The 21183-nt window shown below is 44.3% G+C and overlaps 1 protein-coding gene across 1 annotated transcript in view; it reads left to right on the forward strand.

Moving 5' to 3' along the window:
• The first annotated feature begins 8317 nt into the window (after positions 1-8317).
• Positions 8318-21183, forward strand: part of CD58 (CD58 molecule) — a 20699-nt gene continuing 7833 nt past the window's right edge. The window contains exons 1-8 of the mRNA XM_009330372.1: positions 8318-8354; positions 8630-8929; positions 9569-9823; positions 11833-11925; positions 14216-14275; positions 14489-14545; positions 17096-17143; positions 18787-18858. Coding sequence (XP_009328647.1) covers positions 8318-8354; positions 8630-8929; positions 9569-9823; positions 11833-11925; positions 14216-14275; positions 14489-14545; positions 17096-17143; positions 18787-18858 — 922 coding nt within the window. The remainder of the gene's footprint in view (positions 8355-8629; positions 8930-9568; positions 9824-11832; positions 11926-14215; positions 14276-14488; positions 14546-17095; positions 17144-18786; positions 18859-21183) is intronic.

Here is a 21183-nt window from a genome sequence, read left to right on the forward strand (position 1 = left end):
CTGGGGACTGAGGCTCAGGAGGTAGAAGGACTATACAAAGCTAAATCCTTGGGTTGTGAGGCTGCATTACTATCCAAGTGATAGGAATGTTGGAGGTGAATTCAGGTTTGTGCTAGATGAGTAGTAAGAAGCAGCATGACAAACTGCATGTGGTTTGCTTAGCAGAAGTGAAAACTCTCTGCTTAATCCAGGGTGGTGATGAGAGCTGCGAGTGGGTGAAGCTTGCTAATAATGTTGTGTGTATCTAGACTGTTACATCAGAAATTTCCCCTTGCTGTTAATGGAGCGCAACGTTACCAAGTATGAGCGAGGTGCGAGTGCAGGTTGGCCAATGCGTTAGCCACTGTACCACGGAACTTGAAAGGTAGAGATGCCAATCCAGTTGGCGGCCGGTCACGAGCGGTGTTCCCCAGGGCTCAGTTTTGGGGCTGGTCTTGTTCAATATCTTTATCAATGATCTGGATGAGGGGATCGAGTGCACCCTCAGTAAGTTTGCAGACGACACCAAGTTGGGCGGGAGTGCTGATCTGCTCGAGGGCAGGAAGGCTCTGCAGAGGGACCTGGACAGGCTGGATCGATGGGCCCAGGCCAACTGTATGAGATTCAACAAGTCCAAGTGCCGGGTCCTGCACTTCAGCCACAACAACCCCATGCAGCGCTACAGGCTTGGGGAAGAGTGGCTGGAAAGCTGCCTGGCGGAAAAGGACCTGGGGGTGCTGGTTGACAGCCGGCTGAACACGAGCCGGCAGTGTGCCCAGGCGGCCAAGAAGGCCAATGGCATCCTGGCCTGTATCAGAAGTCGTGTGGCCAGCAGGAGTAGGGAAGCGATCGTGCCCCTGTACTCGGCACTGGTGAGGCCACACCTCGAATACTGTGTTCAGTTTTGGGCCCCTCACTACAAGAAGGACGTCGAGGTGCTGGAACGTGTCCAGAGAAGGGCAACGAGGCTGGTGAGGGGTCTGGAGAACAAGTCTTGTGAGGAGCGGCTGAGGGAACTGGGTCTGTTCAGTCTGGAGAAGAGGAGGCTGAGGGGAGACCTCATCGCTCTCTACAACTACCTGAAAGGGGGTTGTAGCGAGGTGGGAGTCGGTCTCTTCTCCCAAGTAACTAGCGATAGGACGAGAGGAAACAGCCTCAAGTTGCGCCAGGGGAGGTTTAGATTGGATGTGAGGAAAAATTTCTTTACTGAAAGAGTGGTTAAACATTGGAACAGGCTGCCCAGGGAAGTGGTTGAGTCCCCATCCCTGGAAGTATTTAAAAGACGGGTAGATGAGGCGCCTAGGGACATGGTTTAGTGGGCATGGTGTTGTTGGGTTGACGGTTGGACTCGATGATCTTGGAGGTCTTTTCCAACCTTAATGATTCTATGATGCTACACTAGCTAAAATACCAGTAACTTTGTGAAGCTTTTTCTCTTGCTGCTACCTTTAGTACGGCCCTGGTGACACTGTACACATACCTTTATCCTGGTGTATGAACAAGCAGACTTGCCAGAGATGGAATATTTTTGTTGATGTCTGTTTAGTATTAAATGAATAGACTTACCTAGAACTAACCTAAACCAATGCTTTGGCAAAAAGAAAACACCCAAATCAAGAAGGTGCCACAAAAATAAGAGCCCACACATTTACGTTCAGAGAGAGGAGTATCCTTTCCAATTTGGAAATACAGCCCAGTGGATACGTCTAATAAGAAGTTTATTTAGAGGCATCTCCCCAGAGTTGCTTTTATATCAAAAGTTCTAAAGCTTAAGAAAATTTGCCAGAGCTGCACAATCAGTATCCATGTTGAGATGTACACCGCACTGGGCTCAGAGCTTCCATTTCGGATCTTTGAAGAAACAGGCCTGAGCTGCAAAATTTTAGATTGGACAGATTCTGTCCTTAATTCAAAGGCAAGACACCAGGATTTCAGGTGCATTGTTGTGAACCAGATCCTTCTGGCTCACAGGAGAGTCAAAGGTGGGTAGAAATCTGGAGACAACTTGTCAAGCCCAAGCCAGTCACTCGCTTGCTCCCCCTCAGCAGGATGGGGTAGAGAATCAGGAGGGCAAAAGCACGAAAAAATCATGGGTCGAGATAAATATGATTTAATAAGTGAAGGGAGAGGGGGGAAGGGGAGGGGAACCAAGTGATGCAAAAGCAATCACTCACCCCTTCCCACCAGCGGACTTCTACGAGCAATGGCTACTTTGGAAAAACACTCCTCCCCCTCATTTTTATTGCTGAGCATGACATATGGTAGGGAATATCTCTTTGATCAGTTGGGGTCAACTGTCATGGCTGTGTTCTCTCCCAACGTCTTGCCCATCCCCAGCCTACTTCTAGAATTGGGCAGAGTGAGAAAAAGAGAAGGTCTTGATTCTGTGTAAGCATTGTTCAGTAATAGCTAAAACATCGGTGTGTCACAAATTGGTGTTTTGGTCACAAATCTAAAACACAGCACCATACAGGCTGCTGTGAAGAAAATTAACTCCATCCCAAGCAGACCTAGTACACAAGTGCGTGGTAGCGGTGACCATGGCAAGTAGTAGGAAGAGTAAGACTGAGCAAGTAATTGGAGAACAAGGAGAGTGGAAGACGCTTGGGCAGGAAGCAGGGTGGAGGGAGCTAGAGAGATCTGCGAGGCTCAGCAAACAGAAGAGAAATGTAAGTGGGAACAGGGCAAAGGAACTGAAAATTCTGGCTGTTGTAAAAACAAAACAAAACAAACCAAAAAACCAAACCAAAAAAAAAAACCAAACCCAAAAACTTTTGAGCTAAACTTACAAAAATTGTTAGAGATTTGCACCTTCCTCTCAATTCTGGTGTCAAAGTCAGCTGGTGTCTGACCCTGGTAGCACCTTTATTCCTGCAGAGCTGATGTTTTGGTCCTCTGTTTTTCCCCATTCCTCAAATTCTTTCCCTGGAAGTATCCAGGATTGCCTAGTCCTTGTCATAGCCGAGCTTTTCTGCATCTTGCTTGTACCTAAGCTCTGCTGGGATCCAATGAGTTCTGAAAGTCACACACCGAGGCTTTGATAACCCTACTGTAGGCTTCCCTGAGCTGTGCAGTGGAGCGTGCTCTTTCTTCTTCCTCTTCAGGCTGTGCCAGTGTGCACGAGGGAATTATAATGCAGCTGGGCCCAAGCGGGTCTGGTCTGGTCAGGACACTAGTGAGAAGTTTTTAGGCTCTTCTTCAGTTGACCATGCATTTTATCTCTTCAACACAGCAAAATATCTTGAACATGTGGTTTGCCTAGTGAGTTACTAGGGAGGCAGTGTCTCCGTATCTGACAGCATTTTTGAAGGCTTTATTTCTGTCCTAGGAAAGTTTAGGGCTGTGAACCCAGACTGGAGAGAGAAAACGCCCTCACTGAAGAGGGTAAACACGAGGGGTTGGATTTAAGATGCAGCTCAATCCTCATAATTTCCTGGTAGCTATTTTAAGAAGTCTGCTCCAGGGCGTGGGTGCAGTCACTGCACTCCAAGCCAGGCCTGTGCTGCTGGCCAAAGGGATGGTCTGACTCATGTTCTTCCTCGGTTTACTTGTTTCCGCTCCGTCCCATGCACAAACACTGGTGTTCCCACAGCAAGTCACATCTGGGAATTACAATCCTGTGGGTTTTTTTGGGCATGTTTTTTGGAGTAGGGGTGTGTGTCAAGTTAATTTCAGTGGGTTGTACTCTCCGCATAATTATTTCTTTGTGGGAACAGGCAGACAAAAACGGAGAGAGAGGAATGGGTAGGTCATCCCCACACTTTTGGTCAGCAGCATAGTTTTAAAATGACTGGGTAACCTTTGCACGGGGATGCTGCCTGTTGTTAGGCCCGTGCTGAGGGATATAACGGAAAGTATGGATTTTGTGGTGGGGAGGGACCCAGGCTTGTTGGTGGGTGCCACCCTTAGGTCCTGCCTTTGCTGATGTGTAGAGCTCTGTAAATGCAGGCAGCCCCATATTGTCCAGGGGTAGCAACACATACCTCTGTGAACTTGCTGCAGTGTGCAAGTGAAAAACTCTGCTTTTGATGTTACATGTAAGATTTGCAGTCATTGCTGCACAAATCTGAGTTTTCTCTTGCAACAGCCTGGGACGCTGCTACAGCTTACTGTCATCTGCGTTCTCTCTTTTCTGGCTGTAGCTTTTACCTATGCTTTTATACCACAGGTCTAAGTGCTTTCTTACTGGAGTTTGGCAAGCGGGTTGTGTTTGCGGCCTGTGGGGGAATTGGGAGGACTATGGGTGAATATTCTGATAGTCCTTCTGGACTGAACATTTATTTCAGGGTTCTCTGCAACTGGTGGTTCTGAGGGTTAGGAGGGAACGTAACTCTCTGCTGCTTACAGTTGCTGGGGGAATTCACAATTAAAAAAAAAAGCCTAAAAAAGGGGTAGTTGGGAAGTTACAAAAAATAGAACAAAAATCCACTATTTAAAAAGTCCAACTCCTGAGGCAGACGGTTCCTTGCTTTAAGCTAATCAGTAAGGACTTTTCCATCCAGCTTCAACAGGTGGAATGTTAACGTCTTAATGGTAATAAGGGAGCCAAACTGCTGCTTGTGTTCATTATATAGACCTAATATATGCATTTCAGATAGGTACATGAGACCAAAAAAGATGATAATGATAGCATTAAAAATAAAAAGGGAATTAGCTTACAGAAGTTCTCTGGAATAACTAAAACTTACCTCAGCTCCAAGAAAAGTAGTGAAGAAAATCAAATCGGGTAGACATATATAGTAGTGAAGCATTTATTGCTGATAAATGGAATATTAAATTCCACTTACTCAGTCTGAACAGAACATGTGGATACTTTTAGCCTGCTTAAATGCTTAAAGAATCGGAATTATTCAGGTGAATATTAGAACTCAAGTATAGCACAGTAGGTTGTATGGGCGACCTGTTACTCTGTGAGTGAAGGACTGTGCCTTGCCTTGCGTAGGCTGCAATCCAAGCTCTGCATTCAGAGACATGATTTGGTTAGCATGGAGTTCCAGGTTATGTGCATTAGCTGAGTCGTTGTCAAACATGAGAAAATCTGAAATGTTTTCACTTACTGCAAGCCAGACTAAGATTCGTGGCTTGCTGTTTGATGCAGGCCAAATCTGTGCACCCATGCTGTTGCCATGGTTCAGCTGATGTGTGGTAGGCAGAACGGTTGACCATGGCTCAGAGTCCTGGGTAGGTGGAGAAGGCTGTGTAGGCAAAGGTAGCTGGCTGCTGGAGAAGTGGGAACAGAAGATGATGTAGATGAGATGAGGTGGTGGGTTTGCAGAAGAGGCTTTGCTCGCACAATGCTAGCTTCTCTTTATCAATAACACTTTCGTTATGTGATTTGTTTGGAAGGATAGAACACAAAGACATGGTATAAGAAGGAATTTCGGTTGAAGGAGATACAGGAGCAGGTAGTCTGACAGTTTCTGTAGAGGCTACTGGAGGCCTTAGCGCAGCCCTACTTTGTTGCGTGAACTTTATCTCAGAATAATAGGCTACAATAAGGAGAGAGGGAGAAAGCAGAGAAACATCATTCTTATTTCTAGCCTTCCAAAAAGAGTGTATGAGAAAGTGCTTGGCTGTTACTTCTCCTTCTTTGCTCACAGCAGAGAAGTTAGTTGCTGTGGAATGGAAAGTCTGTCTCTGTATAAAATGAAGTAGAAAAGAGGGGGAATGGTTCCTTGGAAATTTAGAAAACATACGATGACACATGCTTTCTTTAGAAGCTCAAAGATTTGTGGTGGAGACCTTATGCAACGTTTCTGTACAATTTATAATTTCCTTGAAAAAAGGAAGCTGACAGCATTGAATGGGAGGTTTCTTCACATTTTCACTAGAGCAGTGAAGCAGGGAAGTAAAAGTGTCCGATCCCTGATTTTAGACAAGAGGAGATGACGGTTATCGTGAAAGGATAACCTTTTCCCTGTCTTGCTCCTGGGAGCCCTGAGTGTCCTTGGGCAGGAACTCTTCAGCTCCTTGCTGCCAAGCCTTTGTTTCACCAGCCAGCAAGAAGAGAGTGCGCTGAAGAGAGCAGCGCTCCTCCATGCCTAGCAGAAGCTGTGGAGGGAAAATGTGTTTTCTTTTCAGCTCTGCTTTCCTCCAGTCTCATTTCTGGGCTTGAAGAAGAAACAATCTTGCCCTCGTAACTCCAGCCTAGCTCTTACGACTAACTGAAAGAGAGCAAAGACGTGGAGAGTTTACATGCATCAACACCCAGGCTTAGGAAGTTATTAGTGTTTGGCTGAGCAGTGGTGGCTGTCCTTGCTCATGTTCTTAGTCCCCAGCAAATGGTTGCTTTCCTCCCAGAAGGGAGTTTTGTTACCTTGCTCTTGTCAACAGCCACTGTGGCTTGCCTTATGCATGGTGACGTTAAGCCACCACAGCTTGATTGTATCCGTGAGCCGAAGTTACTGAGAGGTGGAATGTCACAGTGGGTAGAGCAGGGAGTTTTTCTCCATGCTAGGAATACTGTAGGTCCCTAGGCGGTGAGAGATGACTTCTTGAAGAAAACGTACTCCTAGAAATTGTCTTTATGAAACAAAAGTCTCTAACAAGTCTCCAAGCTTCATCAGATCAAAACAATGTTTCATCTTGCCCAGCATCCTGCCGCCTTGTGGTCTCCAAACATAAATGTTGGAACTCCTGGGTTCTTATCTTTTCTGGAAATTGTTAATTGAGATGGGTGGGAAGAGATGCTCATACTGGAGCAGCAGGAGCAAGTGAGATGTTTAAAGCTGTCTGAACGGGATAGAAGACAAAGAAAGGCAGGTGGGTTGTGTTGAAAAGATGTGGGAGTGATAGCTGAGCCCTCTCTACCCTGTTTACTTTTCCAGTTCCTGTGCCTGGAAAACGCCACAGCATAAGTGCAGACAACAAGAAGTAGAAACTGTGATAGCATGAGAAGAGTACTTTCATGGGTAGATTGCAAACAAATTGGATAGTCCGTGAGAAGTAAGGCATGGAGAAGACCTTCTGTGTGTGCAGTTCTGTACCCAAGCACACAGAAGTGTGTTTCCCATTGCTTGCCTTCAGTCTCCTGTCTGAGAGTCTGTGTTTCTATGGTATGGCACCAGGCAGAAGAGCAGGACACTTAGTATGCTGATGAGCATTGTTTTTTGCCTATGGGGAGCCTAATCTTCTTAATGCCTGGCTTGGCTGACCTCCTGGCTGCTTTCATATGGAAAGGAGATAGGTTGTGGAGCAAGATGGGCTATAGTTTATTTTCTGGACTCATATACAGTGAAGGGAAGTGACTTGTTTTGATGTGATAAAGCTGTAGTATCTGCATTGATTGATGAACAGGAGTAAGTTTTCATACACTGATGACGTGAGAAGCAAGGGAAGCACAGAATGATATAGGGATTGTGGTGGATTCATGACTTGATGCCATTTAGGAATAAAAAAAAATCAAAACCAAAACAAACACAAAATAGTAGCTGTCACTTGGGAGCAGTTGGCTTGAGGAGTAGGCTTCTGAAATATTTCTCTTTCACCATGCACAGTTACTGTTTAAAGGGAAGTTTTCCATGGTGCGTATTGGGAATCTTGCCTTTATATGAGACCTCATTTATATCTTAATCATGCCCTTCCTTCAACTTAGTAGTAAAAAGTTACCCGCTACCATGGAGAGGAATTGAGTCCTTAATGCAAGTGTAACTTGAACTCAGTATTGACGTGTTTTTGTCTATGCCTACATACATGTCTGCCATGGCAGTAGTCTTGTGATTTTATTTTTTTTTAGAGCCATTCAGAGCTATTCGGAAGTAGGAGGTGATTGCTGAAGACTGAAGTAGGGACATAGAGTTGCTAATGGTTTACAGTATCCCTTCCCCACAGCAGAATTTGGTCTCATCTATTAGATCAGTAGATTTTTTTTTTCCGCACATGTAGCTGTTTTTAATAAAAACTGGAGAAAATCTCTTATCAATCATCTTTTGTTGTTGTTGTTTGTTTATTTATATTGAATGCCTGGGCCTTTTTTTAGCAGAATATGATTGATTCAAAACCGATAGCAGTTTCTGGACAGCTCCCATTTCTTGCTTGCAGCACTGCTACATCTCAGAGGTTGGGATGCTATTTCACATACATTGACTGTGAAATAAACTTGCTTCAGTGACATTTCCAAAGGAAGTCCCTAGTATCCCTGTAATTTCAGAGCAGGCGCTTTGAACAGAGTAGCAATTTTGTCAGAAGTGTGCTTTTTACTAACTCTGTGAATATTCATGCTGAAAAAATTGCAGTTTATTTGCTCAGCAGGAGCTTCAGTCTGGGCATTCTGCAACAAGATGCTGAGATAGATTTCGCTGGTGACAACAGTTCTTCATTTCATCTTTTTCACCAGACCATGGGCAGGAGGCCTAATTCAAGTGAACAGAGGGAAAGTACGGAGGGTAGAGGAGCTTAGGATAGAGAAGATGATCGGGACAATGATTCTACCTGCGACCAGAATGTGGAAACTGGATCCCTTTGAGGTGCCTGTCACATGATTGTGCAGACAGGCTGGGTTTGGGTAATTCTTAACTGACACATAACTTTGCGATTGTGATGTGCTTCTAACCTAAATTTGAATGTGTCTGATATTGCTTGACTAATGCTGTATGCACTGGTTTATAAAACAATTATTAAAGTAACTTTTTTCTTTTTTTTCCCTCTATAGCACACATCCACTGTGAGGACGTGATTGGCATCGTGGGAGAAAATTTTACTTTTCCAGTAAAAATAGACCAAAAAATAACGGAAATTATTTGGACAAAAAACAAGGATAAAGTGGCTGAATGGGAAGGGCAAAAGAAAACAACATATTTTACATCTCTCCATAACAGAGGCTTGCTTAACGAGGAGAATGGGTGCTTGACTATATTTAACTTGGAGAACAATGATGCTGGCAAATACGAGTTAGACTACTTTGATTCAGCGAAAAAAAATGACGTCTTAACCTTCGTACTGACTGTGTTGGGTAAGTAGTGGAAGAACTGCATAAAGAATTTGCACCACGTTACTCACTTTAAGAAGGCTAGAAAAGGGATTGTTTATTTGTCAGGGAAGCAAACAGAAACAGGAGGGCTGTTCTTTGGCTCTATTGTTAAGTTGCTTAGGCACTTTAAACAAATTTTCAAAGGTGGCATCTAATTTATGTGCCCATCATTACTCACCTTGGAATGAGTTCTAAAATGTGTGTAGATGGCACACTGTGTACTTTCAGGTAGGTAACTTGGTCAGCTTGCTCAAAGAGTTTGATTATCCCAGGCATCATGTATCTACTAAAGATGATCCTGCAGGCATATTATATGTGCTTGAATATCTGTGGCATCATCCTGTGCAGATCTATGCAGCTTCACTAGTAGTCTTTGGGAAATATATTTGACCAGTGTGTATATTAGTCCTATTGACAGTGAACCATGAGGAGTTTCAAACTAGGCACTGAAGAACCACAAACAGGGCCACTTTTAGAAATACGTTTCTTACACACATACTTTATACTTATGCTTTTATCTATGCACTCTCCTGCTGCTTTTGTTGCTGCAGCCCCTGTCCCGTTCTAAAATTCAAGGCAGTTTGTAACCAAAGTAATACAGAATGTTTTCTCTCCTTCTAGCTCCCCCTCCAGAACCTGAAATAAATTGCAACATCAGTGGTGATGGCCTTGTGTTAAAATGTACAGCAGATTTCCAGGAACCTCTGAATTACACTTGGAAGTTCAGAAGCATAACAATCCCTCATCAGACCCAGGAAGTTTTCATCCCTATGAAGGATGTTGATGCTTCCGAGAAAGCTGCATGTTTCATTAAATTCTCTCAAACAGAAAAGAGCTCTGAAATCTCTTTGACTCAATGCTTTCCAGATAAAAAAGGTAATGACTCTGTCAGGTTGTATACACAAGTCTGAGAGGCTAGGTTGGGAAGCAGCATGGACTTTGACTGTAAGATTTCTACTCACTTCTCAGGAAGTTGAATTTAAAGAGTAAAAAGCATCAGAAGTGATTTGTCTGCTAAAGGTGTGTTTAAGGTTGGTGAAAGGTATGAGGTTGACAGTTTGGTTCCCCCTGGAAAGATACTTTTTGCAGGGATCTCAACAGAATAATACCTTCAGCTGTGACTTGAAATGAGTAATAATAAAGAGGGAGACACACTTAGAAGTTCTCTTCTGAACCTTCTGGCCTTATGATTTATACTAATGACTGTTGTACTCCTTACACTGCTTTCCATGAACTGGAATGAAACTATTCAGTCATTTCAAGTGAGTCATCTAGCAGCCATTAGATAAAATAATTTATCATCTGGCATGTGCATAAGTCAATGAGCATACTTCTTTTCATCCTTCACAGACAGATATAAGAAGGAGAAAAGAGTTTTCCTGCTGTTGCTTATTGCTTTGGGACAACCTCAGCTGAACTTCAGGTCAGCTTGAAGCTTGCTTTTTTTTTTTTTTTTTAAACATAGGATGAGAACACATTTGGAACCATCTGGTTTGTAGGGTGTGTAAGGCATCCCTAACTGACAAAATCTCCCACTTCTGTGCAAAAGTAATTTTCATGGTTTAGCAGTATAGAATTCTTCTTCCTTCACTGGAATTATGTGTTAGAGACTTGTTAGAAATGAGGCATGTGGTGGGTTGACCTTGGCTGGCTGCCAGGTGCCTGTCAAGCTGCTCTATCACTCCCCCTCCTCAACAGGACAGGGGGGAGGAAATATGACAAAGGCCTAGTGGGTTGAGATAAGGACAGGGAGATCACTCAGCAATTACCGCAACGGGCAGACCAGACTTGACTTGGAGAAAAATAATTTATTGCCAATCAAAATCAGAGTAGGATAATAAGAAACAAGAACAAATCTAAAACACCTTCCCCCCCACCCCTCCTTTCTTCCCAGACTCAACTTCACTCCCAATTTCTCTACCTCCTCCCTCCGAGCAGCACAGGGGGACGGGGAATGGGGGGTTGCGGTCAGCTCATTATGCATTGTCTCTGCCGCTCCTTCCTCCTCACGCTCTTCAGTTCTTCAAGAACTGCTCCAGCGTGGGTCCTTTCCACAGGGTGCAGTCTTTCAGGAACAGACTGTTCCAGCGTGGGTCCCCCACAGGGTCACAAGTCCTGCCAGAAAACGTGCTCCAGCGTGGTCTTCTCTCTCCACGGGTCCACACCTCTTGCCAGGAGCCTGCTCCAGCGTGGGCTTCCCAAGGGGTCACAGCGTCCTTCGGGCGCGTCTGCCTGCTCCAGCATGGGGTCCTCCACAGGCTGCAGGTGGATATCTGCTCCAGTGCCTGGAGCATCTCCTTTCCCTCCTTCTTCACTGACCTTGGTGTCTGCAGGGCTGTTTCTCTCACATATTCTCTCTCCCAGCTGCTGTTGCTCAGCAGTTTTTACCATTTCTTAAATACGTTATTGCAGAGGTGCTACCACCATCGCTGATGGGCTCAGCTTTGACCAGCAGCGGGTCTGTCTTGGAGCCAGCTGGCACTGGCTCTGTCCGACATGGGTGCAGCTTCTGGCATCTTCTCACAGAAGCCACCCCTGCAGCCTCCCGGCTACCAAAACCTTGCCATGCAAACCCAATACAAGATACTTGCTGAAACTTCATTTGGCTGAGATCTGGCTTAGCCTTTCATAGGCCAAAAAATGGAATAGCTATTGCCTTTCAAGCGGCGATGTGCCTTCACTGAACTAAGGTACTTACCATATAACTTTCCTGGAGCTGGCTTAGGGTTTTGCTAACAACTGACTCTGGTGCATTAATTTCTTGAGGTTACTTTTTTAAAAACAAATAGCTATAAAACATACTCAGGGTTGTATTTCTACTGAAGTAGTGTATCATACAGTTGCTTTTTAACTAATCATTCATTATTTATTTTACTTTTTTAAAGGAGACAGCTATCACAAAAGAAACAGAGGCGGTCTTATTGCGGCTTTTCTTCTCATTATAGTTGTAGGAATACTAGGATTCCTATACAGAAGAGGTATGTATAGCATTTCCTACTTGAGCTTAACATGCTTCAAGATTATGCTGGTCTAAGGTTCTGTAGAATGTATGAAAGTTTCTGACTGTAGGATGTATTGTAAATACAGTAGTAGAAACAAGTACAACTTAGGTGAAGGCTAATGGATTTGAAGGAAATATACTGAACTTTCCTGCACTCAGATACTGGGCTCTGTGTACTGGGAAACAATGTAGTTTGTATTTCTCCTTCAGACCGGATCTTTCATTTACTGTGTGTTTCTACTTACCAAGTATCTATGGCCTCTCCCATTCCTACTTTGAGTGTGCTTTCACTGCCTTTTTTTTGAGAGGATCATAAAGCTGCCCTCAAGATCAGTTTTATTGTTGTGGGACAGGCTCATACCAGGGCCTGTTGAATACCTTATGCTGAGTCTAATCTGACAACTCAGTATGCTCAACTGGTACGTAGGGACTTCTGTGACTCCTGTCAGCCTGTATTGCCACCATCTTGCAGTTCTAGATTTGTTTCTTGGTCTGTCCCTACACTGAATTCAAGTATCTATTTTGTAAATCTGACAGCTTATTTGGAAATGGTAATTGTAGGCTATCACTGTGTATCTCTTGCTGCCACCTTTTTAGGTTAATATGTCAGATTGTATTCTGGCTTGAAAAAGAGGTGCACGCCATCTCTTCTCTTTGCATTTGAGAGAGTCCCAAACAGGAATACGTTGCTTCATCCTAAGAGTGCTCTGCATGGAAAATTCCTGTTGGCTTCCAGGTGGGGTCACCACTTGGGGGTGGCTACAGGGTGGAGAGCATGCGATGCATCTCCTCTCTGGGAAGAACTAATTGACAATGTTCTGGAGGGAGGCTCTGATCAGAGCCTACATAGATGTACGTTGCATGTGGACCTTATGCTTTCCTGATCGTTCTCCATTTAGTTTCTGTTGGCATGGAATCATAAAATAAACTAGGTGGGAAGAAATCTCTGGAGGTTTCATCCAACTTGCTGCTCAAAGCAGGACCAACTTCAAAGCTAGATCAGGTTGCTCAGGGCCTTGTCCAGTCAAACTTTGAATAATTCCAAGGATGGAAGTTCCCCAGCCTCTTTCAGCATGTGTTCAAGCGCCGAATCACCCTTGTGGGGAAGGATATTTTCCTTATTTCTGTTAGGGATTTCCCTTTTGCAACTTGCAGCCATTGCCTCCTGTCTTTTTGTTCTGTACTTCTGAGAGGATTTTCCTTTGTTTTCTATGTAAGTTAACTGTAGACTGCAATTAGCCATCCCTTTAGCCTTCTTTTTCTTCAGGCTGAACAAACCCAATTCTCTCAGTACCTCCTTGCACAGCTCCTGCCCCCTAAACATCTTGGTGGACATTTGCTGGACTAGCTTCAAAATGTCAGTGTTTTTTCATTAATTGGGAGCCTAAAACTAGACACAGTACTCCACAATGTGGTGTCACAAATAATTCTGCTAACGCAGCCCAGTATCTGGTAGGCTTCTACTGCAAGGGCACATTTCTGACTAATGTTCAACTTGTCGTCCACCAGGGCTTCCGGGTCCTTTTCTGTAGAGCTGTTTTCCAGCCAAGCAGAGCTCAGCCTGTACTGCTCCGTGGGGTGATTTCAAGAGGTGTGGGGCTTTACGTTTGCCTTTGAACATCACATCTTTTCTGCCAGCACATTCTTCCAGTTTGTTGAAGTTCCTCTGAGTGGCAGCCCTGCCCTCCAGCATATCCCCTACTCTCCCCAGTTTGATGTCATCTGCAAACTTTCTGAGGGTGCCTTCTGTGTGCTTATCCATGTTGGTGGTGTTGAACAACACTATGCTTGGTACCAACACATGAAGAATGTCAGTCATAACTAGCCATCAGTTAGACTCAAAACAATTCGACTACTTCCCTTGAAACAGCGAAGCTTTGACCATGCTAGAAAATAAACGTTATATATCAGTAGGATAAGCACTGCATAGGTGTAATCAAACAGAAGATGTGATTTGCTGATTTAAGAACAAGACTCAGAGTCATGAACTGCTAAACTCTGCTTTAGATTTGGTTAGATGTGTTCTGACTTGTTGTTGCAGGAGGCCCGTTTTGTTGATCTCTCACTGATTGTCTTTGCTCCAAAACAATGTTTCACTGTTTGTTCTTCCCCCAAGCCAAGTATTCAGTTGCACATCCTCAGTGATTTTTTTTTTTTTTGTTTGAGTTGTGGGGATGGGGAATGGATAGAGGCTCTCAGTTAGTTTCCAAAGGCACAAAACTTATTTTTGAGTAATTTCTCCAGGTATTCTATTTGTTCTGGTGCAGGTAGAACTGCATCTGGAACAGGAAGAGCTGCTCAGAAGAACAGTCCAATGCATGGCTCAGGTAAGAGAGCTAGGGTGTCACAAATGTGTGGAAATCAGACTATTGCTTTAATTTGGTCTAGGCTTGTAAGTTTTTTCTCTGTGGCAGTATAGTCTTTCATTGGAGAGGTAAAGGAGTTAAGTTTTCTTTCAGGCCTTAGTTGTTTTACAGAGTGTAGTTATTTTTTCCAGGTTATTAATACATACTTTCTAAAATAAATAAATTTCGTTATAGGAGAATGTCAGCTACTTTGCTCTGTCGACAGCCAACAACAGCCTAACTCAGACAGAGGTAAGAAACCTGTATTGGGGTATAGATGTTTTTAAACATCTGCAAGGTGGTTGGAGCAAGGAGCCTGAAGCTTTTGAGTTGATCTTCAGTGTGTGCACGTGACCTCAAAGTCTCAGTTGAGGTCCCATATTGGATAATCATAGGGACCTGCACTTAGTGGATGTGTTAGTGGGGCTCGCGGAATTACTGACAGTGAATGGCACGAGATTTGCCTGGTCAGCAACTCTCTTTGGAGATGAATTCCGCTTCTGACAATGGAGAATGTGGGCTGACCTCAGGATGAGGCCTGGAAAAGTGCACACTATAGGGCAATCTGTCTGTTGGAGAACTTACTCTACCTGTTTGGTTAGGGCTGGTTTACCTGCTGAAATGAGGTTAATATTTCTTCCATCTCTTTTAATCTTACATGCCTGTCTCGCTTATATAAACTTCTTTCAGAAATTTGGTTGATTATTTTTCTAAACCCAGTATTCATATCAAGTGCTTAGGGCTGGACGTGAATGTAATACATTGCTCATTTCCAGTGCCCCCCATGGCAATTTCTTGCTGGCTTATCTTGGAAATTGGTCAGCTAGCCTTTTTCTCAGTGCATTGAATTTGACTTAGAAAGCTGGTGGTTCCAGTGGGTGGGGGTTGATGCTGTGCATGTAGCAGTAGATTTAATGATGACCGTTGAAGGTAGTATCACATCAGACTGGCAGGAGTTTGCTGTTAGTTTACCTTGGTCATATCTTGAAAATCCATCCAAGACAGGCACGTTGCTAGTCTGATGTGCAGAACTCTGGTCCTTGCTTTTGGTGCATGACTCTGGTGCATGCTTACATCCTGTGGGTCAGGTTGCAATTGTCTCCTTTTCTTTCTCTAACCCCTTTCAGTTGTTTCAGGAAAAAGTCTGTTAGCAGCACCTTTTGAGTCACTCTTACTCCATTTTGCAGGCCTGTCTTCTCCTTGTAACAGTCAAGATGAGGGAAGGAGACAGTCAGTGGAGGAACTTCTTACCTCTTTCCAATTAGTTACCAGTCTGCTGCCCACCGATGATTTCTTTACATGATGCAGGTGGTACAGATTCTCAGGGTTGTCTGCATTCCTGTCTTCCTGTCCAGATCTCCACTTGTACTTCTGCTGTCCATTCTAATTCTGCTGCTTTACTTTTTCCCCTTTTTTTCCCCTTCTCCCCCCTTTTTTTCCCCTTCCCCCCCCCCCTTCTGTAATTTACAGTAAGATTACTCGGTTCGCTGGCTTGTGGGCCTGTGTGTTGGGGTGCGGGAATCACTCTATACAGTGAGCAGCTAGGGAAGGGGACAGCTCCTTTAGTCTGTGCTCCTTTCACAAGGGTGAATGAGGGTAACGTGTTCCAGCTTTAACATGTGTGTGTCTTGTTGCCAGGACCACTGTGGTCTGTTCTTATGAACCAAACTAAATCAGTCAGTCAAGCAGATTAGGGAGAGCAGGGGAAGACTCTTAAAAAATACTTTGTTTTGGAGGTCACCAGGCCAAATACTGTTTCAATGGGGAATGGCCAAAGCTCCTGCTATCAGATACGAGCTCAGTGTCCTGTTGGAGTGTTCTGGTGTGAACTAACAGTGGCTTCATGTGGGATAGTCGGTCTGGTATCTTACACGAGCTGCTGGAGTTAGCACAAGGCTGGAGCAGGATGTTTCTTGGATTGCAAACTACTGTGTCACCTTTGCAGAGATTTTCTGTGTGTTTAATTTAATTTCCTAAGTTGTTCTTTAATTTAATTTCTGAAGTTTCTTAATGTTTTTATGGGCTTGGAGGTTAAAAAAACGTGATGAGGTCCTTGATGATGGGCCTGGAAAAGATGCCACAGGTAGAGGGGCAGCACCATGAAAGCAGGGGTTTGTGGGTTTGTTTGGGGTTTTTTCCTCCCTTTCTACCCGCCCTGCCCCAGCATATCAAAGTCTTATGAGCTTTTTAGCAGGATTTTGGATAAAGAACTTCGTTTTTCTTCTGTGGTTCTAGCCCATGGTTCAGAGATCACTGAAGTCTGGAGACTACGGATGGATTTGAAAGTGAAAAAAGGAGAAGGATGGGAAGGAAAAAAACCAACCAAAAAAACCTCCTTTTGATACTGCACTTAAGTTTACTTTAGAATGGCCCATGTTTCTGTTAGAGATTCTTTAAGGTCTGCAAAGAGAAAGGGTTTAAAGTCACAGTGTTAGTGCAACACATACATGAAGTAAAAAAAGGAGATGTGGATTCTCTTCTCAGCTGTCTCTGGCTTTTTATGACAAATCTGTGCAGCTTTATCATCTTAAGTAAACCTACTTCAGAAAGATTTTGTAAAGCTGTAGGCATATGTATAGATAATGTTGGTTATGGTCTGGGACCTTAAGTGATTGCTGGAAGGAAGTTGAAGTTGAAATTAATTGTGAGTCCTTCAATGAAGTGGCATAACATACTAGTTCTCAGGAGTATCTGCTAAAAGTGTTATAGTGAAACTGTCACTTTAAGGCTGAGTTGCATATTTTGCGGACTATTGTGCTACGTCCATACACATTTCTAAAAAGGATTTCTGTTTACTTGCAGCTACATCTTCACAAGCTGTTGATTATGAGAATGAAAAGCCTGAAGCAGGTAACAAGTGAGACGGTGCCCTAAAACAGGGGAACATGAAGGGGGGAATTAATTTTTGCACATGGCCTTTCATAGTCCAAAACATATTAGCGTGTTCTTAGTGCAGAGATTACCATTCCCCTGTTGGCCTAGAAAGACCTGTTGCCTTAGGAACAGTAAATGTTGATGGGTAGGTCACTGGATGAAAAGTCAAAAAGGCCTGGATCCTTGTGTTTGTTAAACAGCACTGAGCAAATACCTTCTTGGGGCTTCAGCTTCCCTCTTGGTATGATGAGAATGATGCTGCATGCTGTGTTTGCAAATCACTTCATGTGTGGAAAGGAGGACTAAGCATGTATGAGGGAACCCCTTTTTATGGTAAATTACGCAAAAGGGTAATTTGCTTATGTTACCTTTTATTTGCATGCAAAAGAGTGCAAGGATATTTTTGTAGTTTGTCATCATGGGTAGGTGATCTTTGCTTTCTGCCGGAAAGAAACCCTCAAGCAGGACCTAAGATAATAAAATGCTGCGACTTCAAAGCTTTGTTTGTATTGATGGCGGATAGATCTGAGTCTCCACAAACCGATTTAGAGATGGGATGCTTACAAGCTTGCAAAATGCTAATCTGGGAGATACAGTGGGCTTCTTTCCTTAGATAAGCACCATTTCTGGGTGCAGTGTCTTCCACTTGCTTTATGCTCTAGGGAAGTCTTTTGACTGCATTCATCAGGCAGCTAGGCAAAGCCCCAGTTTTGTTTTCTTAGTACAGCCAGGGTAAATTTCAAGGAAATTCTGGGAATTTTTTTTTTTTAGAAGTTCTTTTTACTCCAGAGGGATAGTAAAATATGAACATTGTAGTTCAAGTCAGCAAAAAAATGTTTTTTTCCCCAGGCTGTTGCACTGATGATTCATTCACTCACTAACTCTTCCACCATTTTCCACAAGCAGCTGATAATAAGGGGGTTGGAGAAGGCAGAAGTTTTTCCTGATTAAGGGAAAAATCACTGATGATGACAATAAGGAAAAGGAAACCCAGAAGCCCCTGGGTTTTGCCGCTTATTCTTCCTGCATGAATTGTAATGGGCGTAGAACAGCTTTCCTCATCTGAAGAAATAGGGGTTGTGTAGCTGGTGGCAAAGGTGTGATGCACTGTGGGATTGTTTTGTCACTTGTGTAACTGTTTCCACATACATAGATATGGATATAGGAGAAGGAGGTTTATTTTATGCCTGTCTTACAGAAGAAAGGAGGGAAGCGTACAGTTCAGGCAAAAGAGAATCGGGTCCATAGATAAAGATTGTCTGTTTCGACACTAGAGGAACAAAATAAAATACTTTATTTTGTTGCAGTATAGAGTGAGAACGTCAGGAAGGGGAGTCAGTGCACCTTTGTGCAGTACGCCCTGCAGCACCTAGGTAGCATGCCATCACTGCTGTACAGACGATAAACAGCAGGCAAGGCTATGATGTTCTCTGAAATGCATGTACAAAGCAATTCTAAACGGAGTTTCTGCTGGTAGCACAGCAGTACATAACAATTGCAGAGGAGAAGGTGTGCTGCTGAGCTCTGGACAGCACAGAGCAATGACTTATGCTGGTGTGGGGAAGAAGCAATGGAGTGTGCTCCTGACGGACTGTAGCTCTTCTCTGATCTCTTTTCAGACAAAGAATTGAACAAGGAGGACAGTGCCCTAAAAGACAAGTGGACAGTTAACAATGGTGTAAATCAGGAAGGTAAGTGCTTGTTCTATGGAGCAGTCAGTGCTAATGACCCAGTGGGCAAACTGGCCAGGATCCCTTAGAGTTGAAGGCTCAGAGAGACTCTTGTGTAATGCTTCTTAATGGTGGTGTTGGGGGGGATTGTGCCATGAATGCTGAATACCTGTCCTCTGTGCAGGAGTTTCAGGAGCAGAGTTAACCAGCTTTCAGGCCGCAGTCAAGAGCAGCTGTTTTATGTTCTGCTAGGGCAGAGAGAGTCTTACATTTTTACCACCCTTGGAAATAACCCCAGCAGAGTATACGGGCTTGAAGGAGGTGTGTTCTGGATATCAGTGGTTTTTTTTTTTTAAAAAAAAAAAAAAAAATTCCAGTCAGACTGAGATGAGAATACTGGTCAAGTGGCAGTCCCTGCTGAAGTGCTGGCTTCTGGTCTTCTAGTTAATGCTGCCTGTTGGGAGATCTCTGGGCCTACACCCACACACCCCCAATGTGCACACATGAAGCACTTAAGTGGGGAGCAACAGTTGATGTGACCAAGAGGAAGCTTTGCCAGCTTCTGTCTGGGTTTGGAGAGATTGCTACTCTGTGAAATGGAGTCAGGCTGTCCGTCATTGTCTCTGGTGGAAGACAGTACTCCATGTGTGTCTGTCTTTAACCTCCCTGACATCTGCTGGGAAGGCAACACAGCAATTCAAGCAGTCAGGAAGATTTCTGGGCAGCGTCAGGGACAACTTCTTCACACAGGCTACCGGATGCACCAGCAAGGGCTGATGTGCAGCTGTACCTGCTGCGCACTAACAGAGAAGGACTGGATGGGGATGTGGTCACCAATGGCTGCCTTGGCTGTAGTGACCAAGAAACAGCTCCAGATCCTGAGAGGAGTGATGAAGGTAAACATCAGAGTACAGGCCCTGCCCTTTCAGGGAGCAAAATTCCTCTTTTTCAGGAAGATGGTAGGCAGGATCTCATGGGAGACAGTTCCAAAGAGCAAAAGGAGCTCAAGAGAGCCATCAGGCCCTTAAGGAGGACTTTCTCCAAGCATGAGCACAGGCCATCCCCACAGTCAGGAAAACAGGCAGGCAAACCAGAAGATCAGCCTGGCTAAGCAGGGACCTCCTGACAGGGCTCCAGTGCAAAAACTGCTTATACTAGATGTGGAGGCAGGGACAGGCTACAATGGAGGAATTTAGGAACAGTGCCTGCGTGGGTAGGGATGGTGTCAGGAAAGCCAAGGCTCAGGGAGACTTGAAACCACTATGGGATGACCAGGACAATGAGAGCAACTTCTGCTGCTAGGTTATCTATAAAAGAATAAACGAGGAACATGTGGGCCTGTTGCTGAACAGGGGATTGATTTAGTGGTATCTGATGCTGATGAAGCATAGGCTAGGTGAGCAGACAGTGAGGCAGACTGAAAACTGAACATGTTTCTGGTCACAGGAGAAAGATGGTGACTGGGAGTAAGCAGGATGGTTTTACCAAGCATATATTACAGTTGACCAGCTTGACAACCTTTTTTAGATGAAATGACTAGATCTGTGGATGAGGGGAGAGCAATGGGTGTCTTTAGCAAGTCTTTTTATGCAATGTCCCACAGCATCGTTAGAGTCCTAAGTTGGGATGTCCTAGTCTGGATGAATGTCTACCTACCTGGGTAGAAAACTTGCTAGATTGTCAGGCCTGCAGGTAGTGGTTAATGCGTTGTACTCCACATGGATGCTGGTGGCAAGTGGAGTACTGCAGAGGTCTATTTTTTTGGTGACCTGGACAAGGGAGGGAAAACGGTGTCATTGAGTTTATAGATGACAGCAAAATGTGAAGTGCAGTCAATCAGTATGAGGGCAGGACTGTCATTCAGAGGGAGCTGGAGGGGAAGAGGCCTACACAAACCTCATGAAATTCTGCAGGGGCAATGCAGGGTCCTGTGCCTGGATGGACCAACAGCTTGCACTGGTGCAGAATGGGGACTGACTGGCAGGGGAGCAGCTCTGCTGAAAGGTACCTGGGAGTCCTTATGGACAGTACACTATGAGTCAACAGTGCTCCCTGGCAGCAAAGGTGGCTGATAGCATCCTAGGCTGTTTTAAGGAGTGCTTAAGCCAGTGCATTGAAAGAAGTGGTTATTTTCCATTACTTGGCACTTGTTAGATGACATGTAGAGTATTACATCTAGTTTGTGGCCCACCCAGTGCTGGAAAAGTGCTGATAAATTTCATAGAATCATAGAATCATTAAGGTTGGAAGAGACCTCCAAGATCATTGAGTCCAACCGTCAAGCCACCACCACCATGCCCACTAAACCATGTCCCTAGGCGCCTCATCTACACGTCTTTTAAATAC

The sequence above is a fragment of the Pygoscelis adeliae genome, unplaced genomic scaffold (genome assembly GCF_000699105.1).
Source record: "Pygoscelis adeliae isolate BGI_AS28 unplaced genomic scaffold, ASM69910v1 Scaffold120, whole genome shotgun sequence".
Taxonomy (NCBI): Eukaryota; Metazoa; Chordata; class Aves; order Sphenisciformes; family Spheniscidae; genus Pygoscelis; species Pygoscelis adeliae.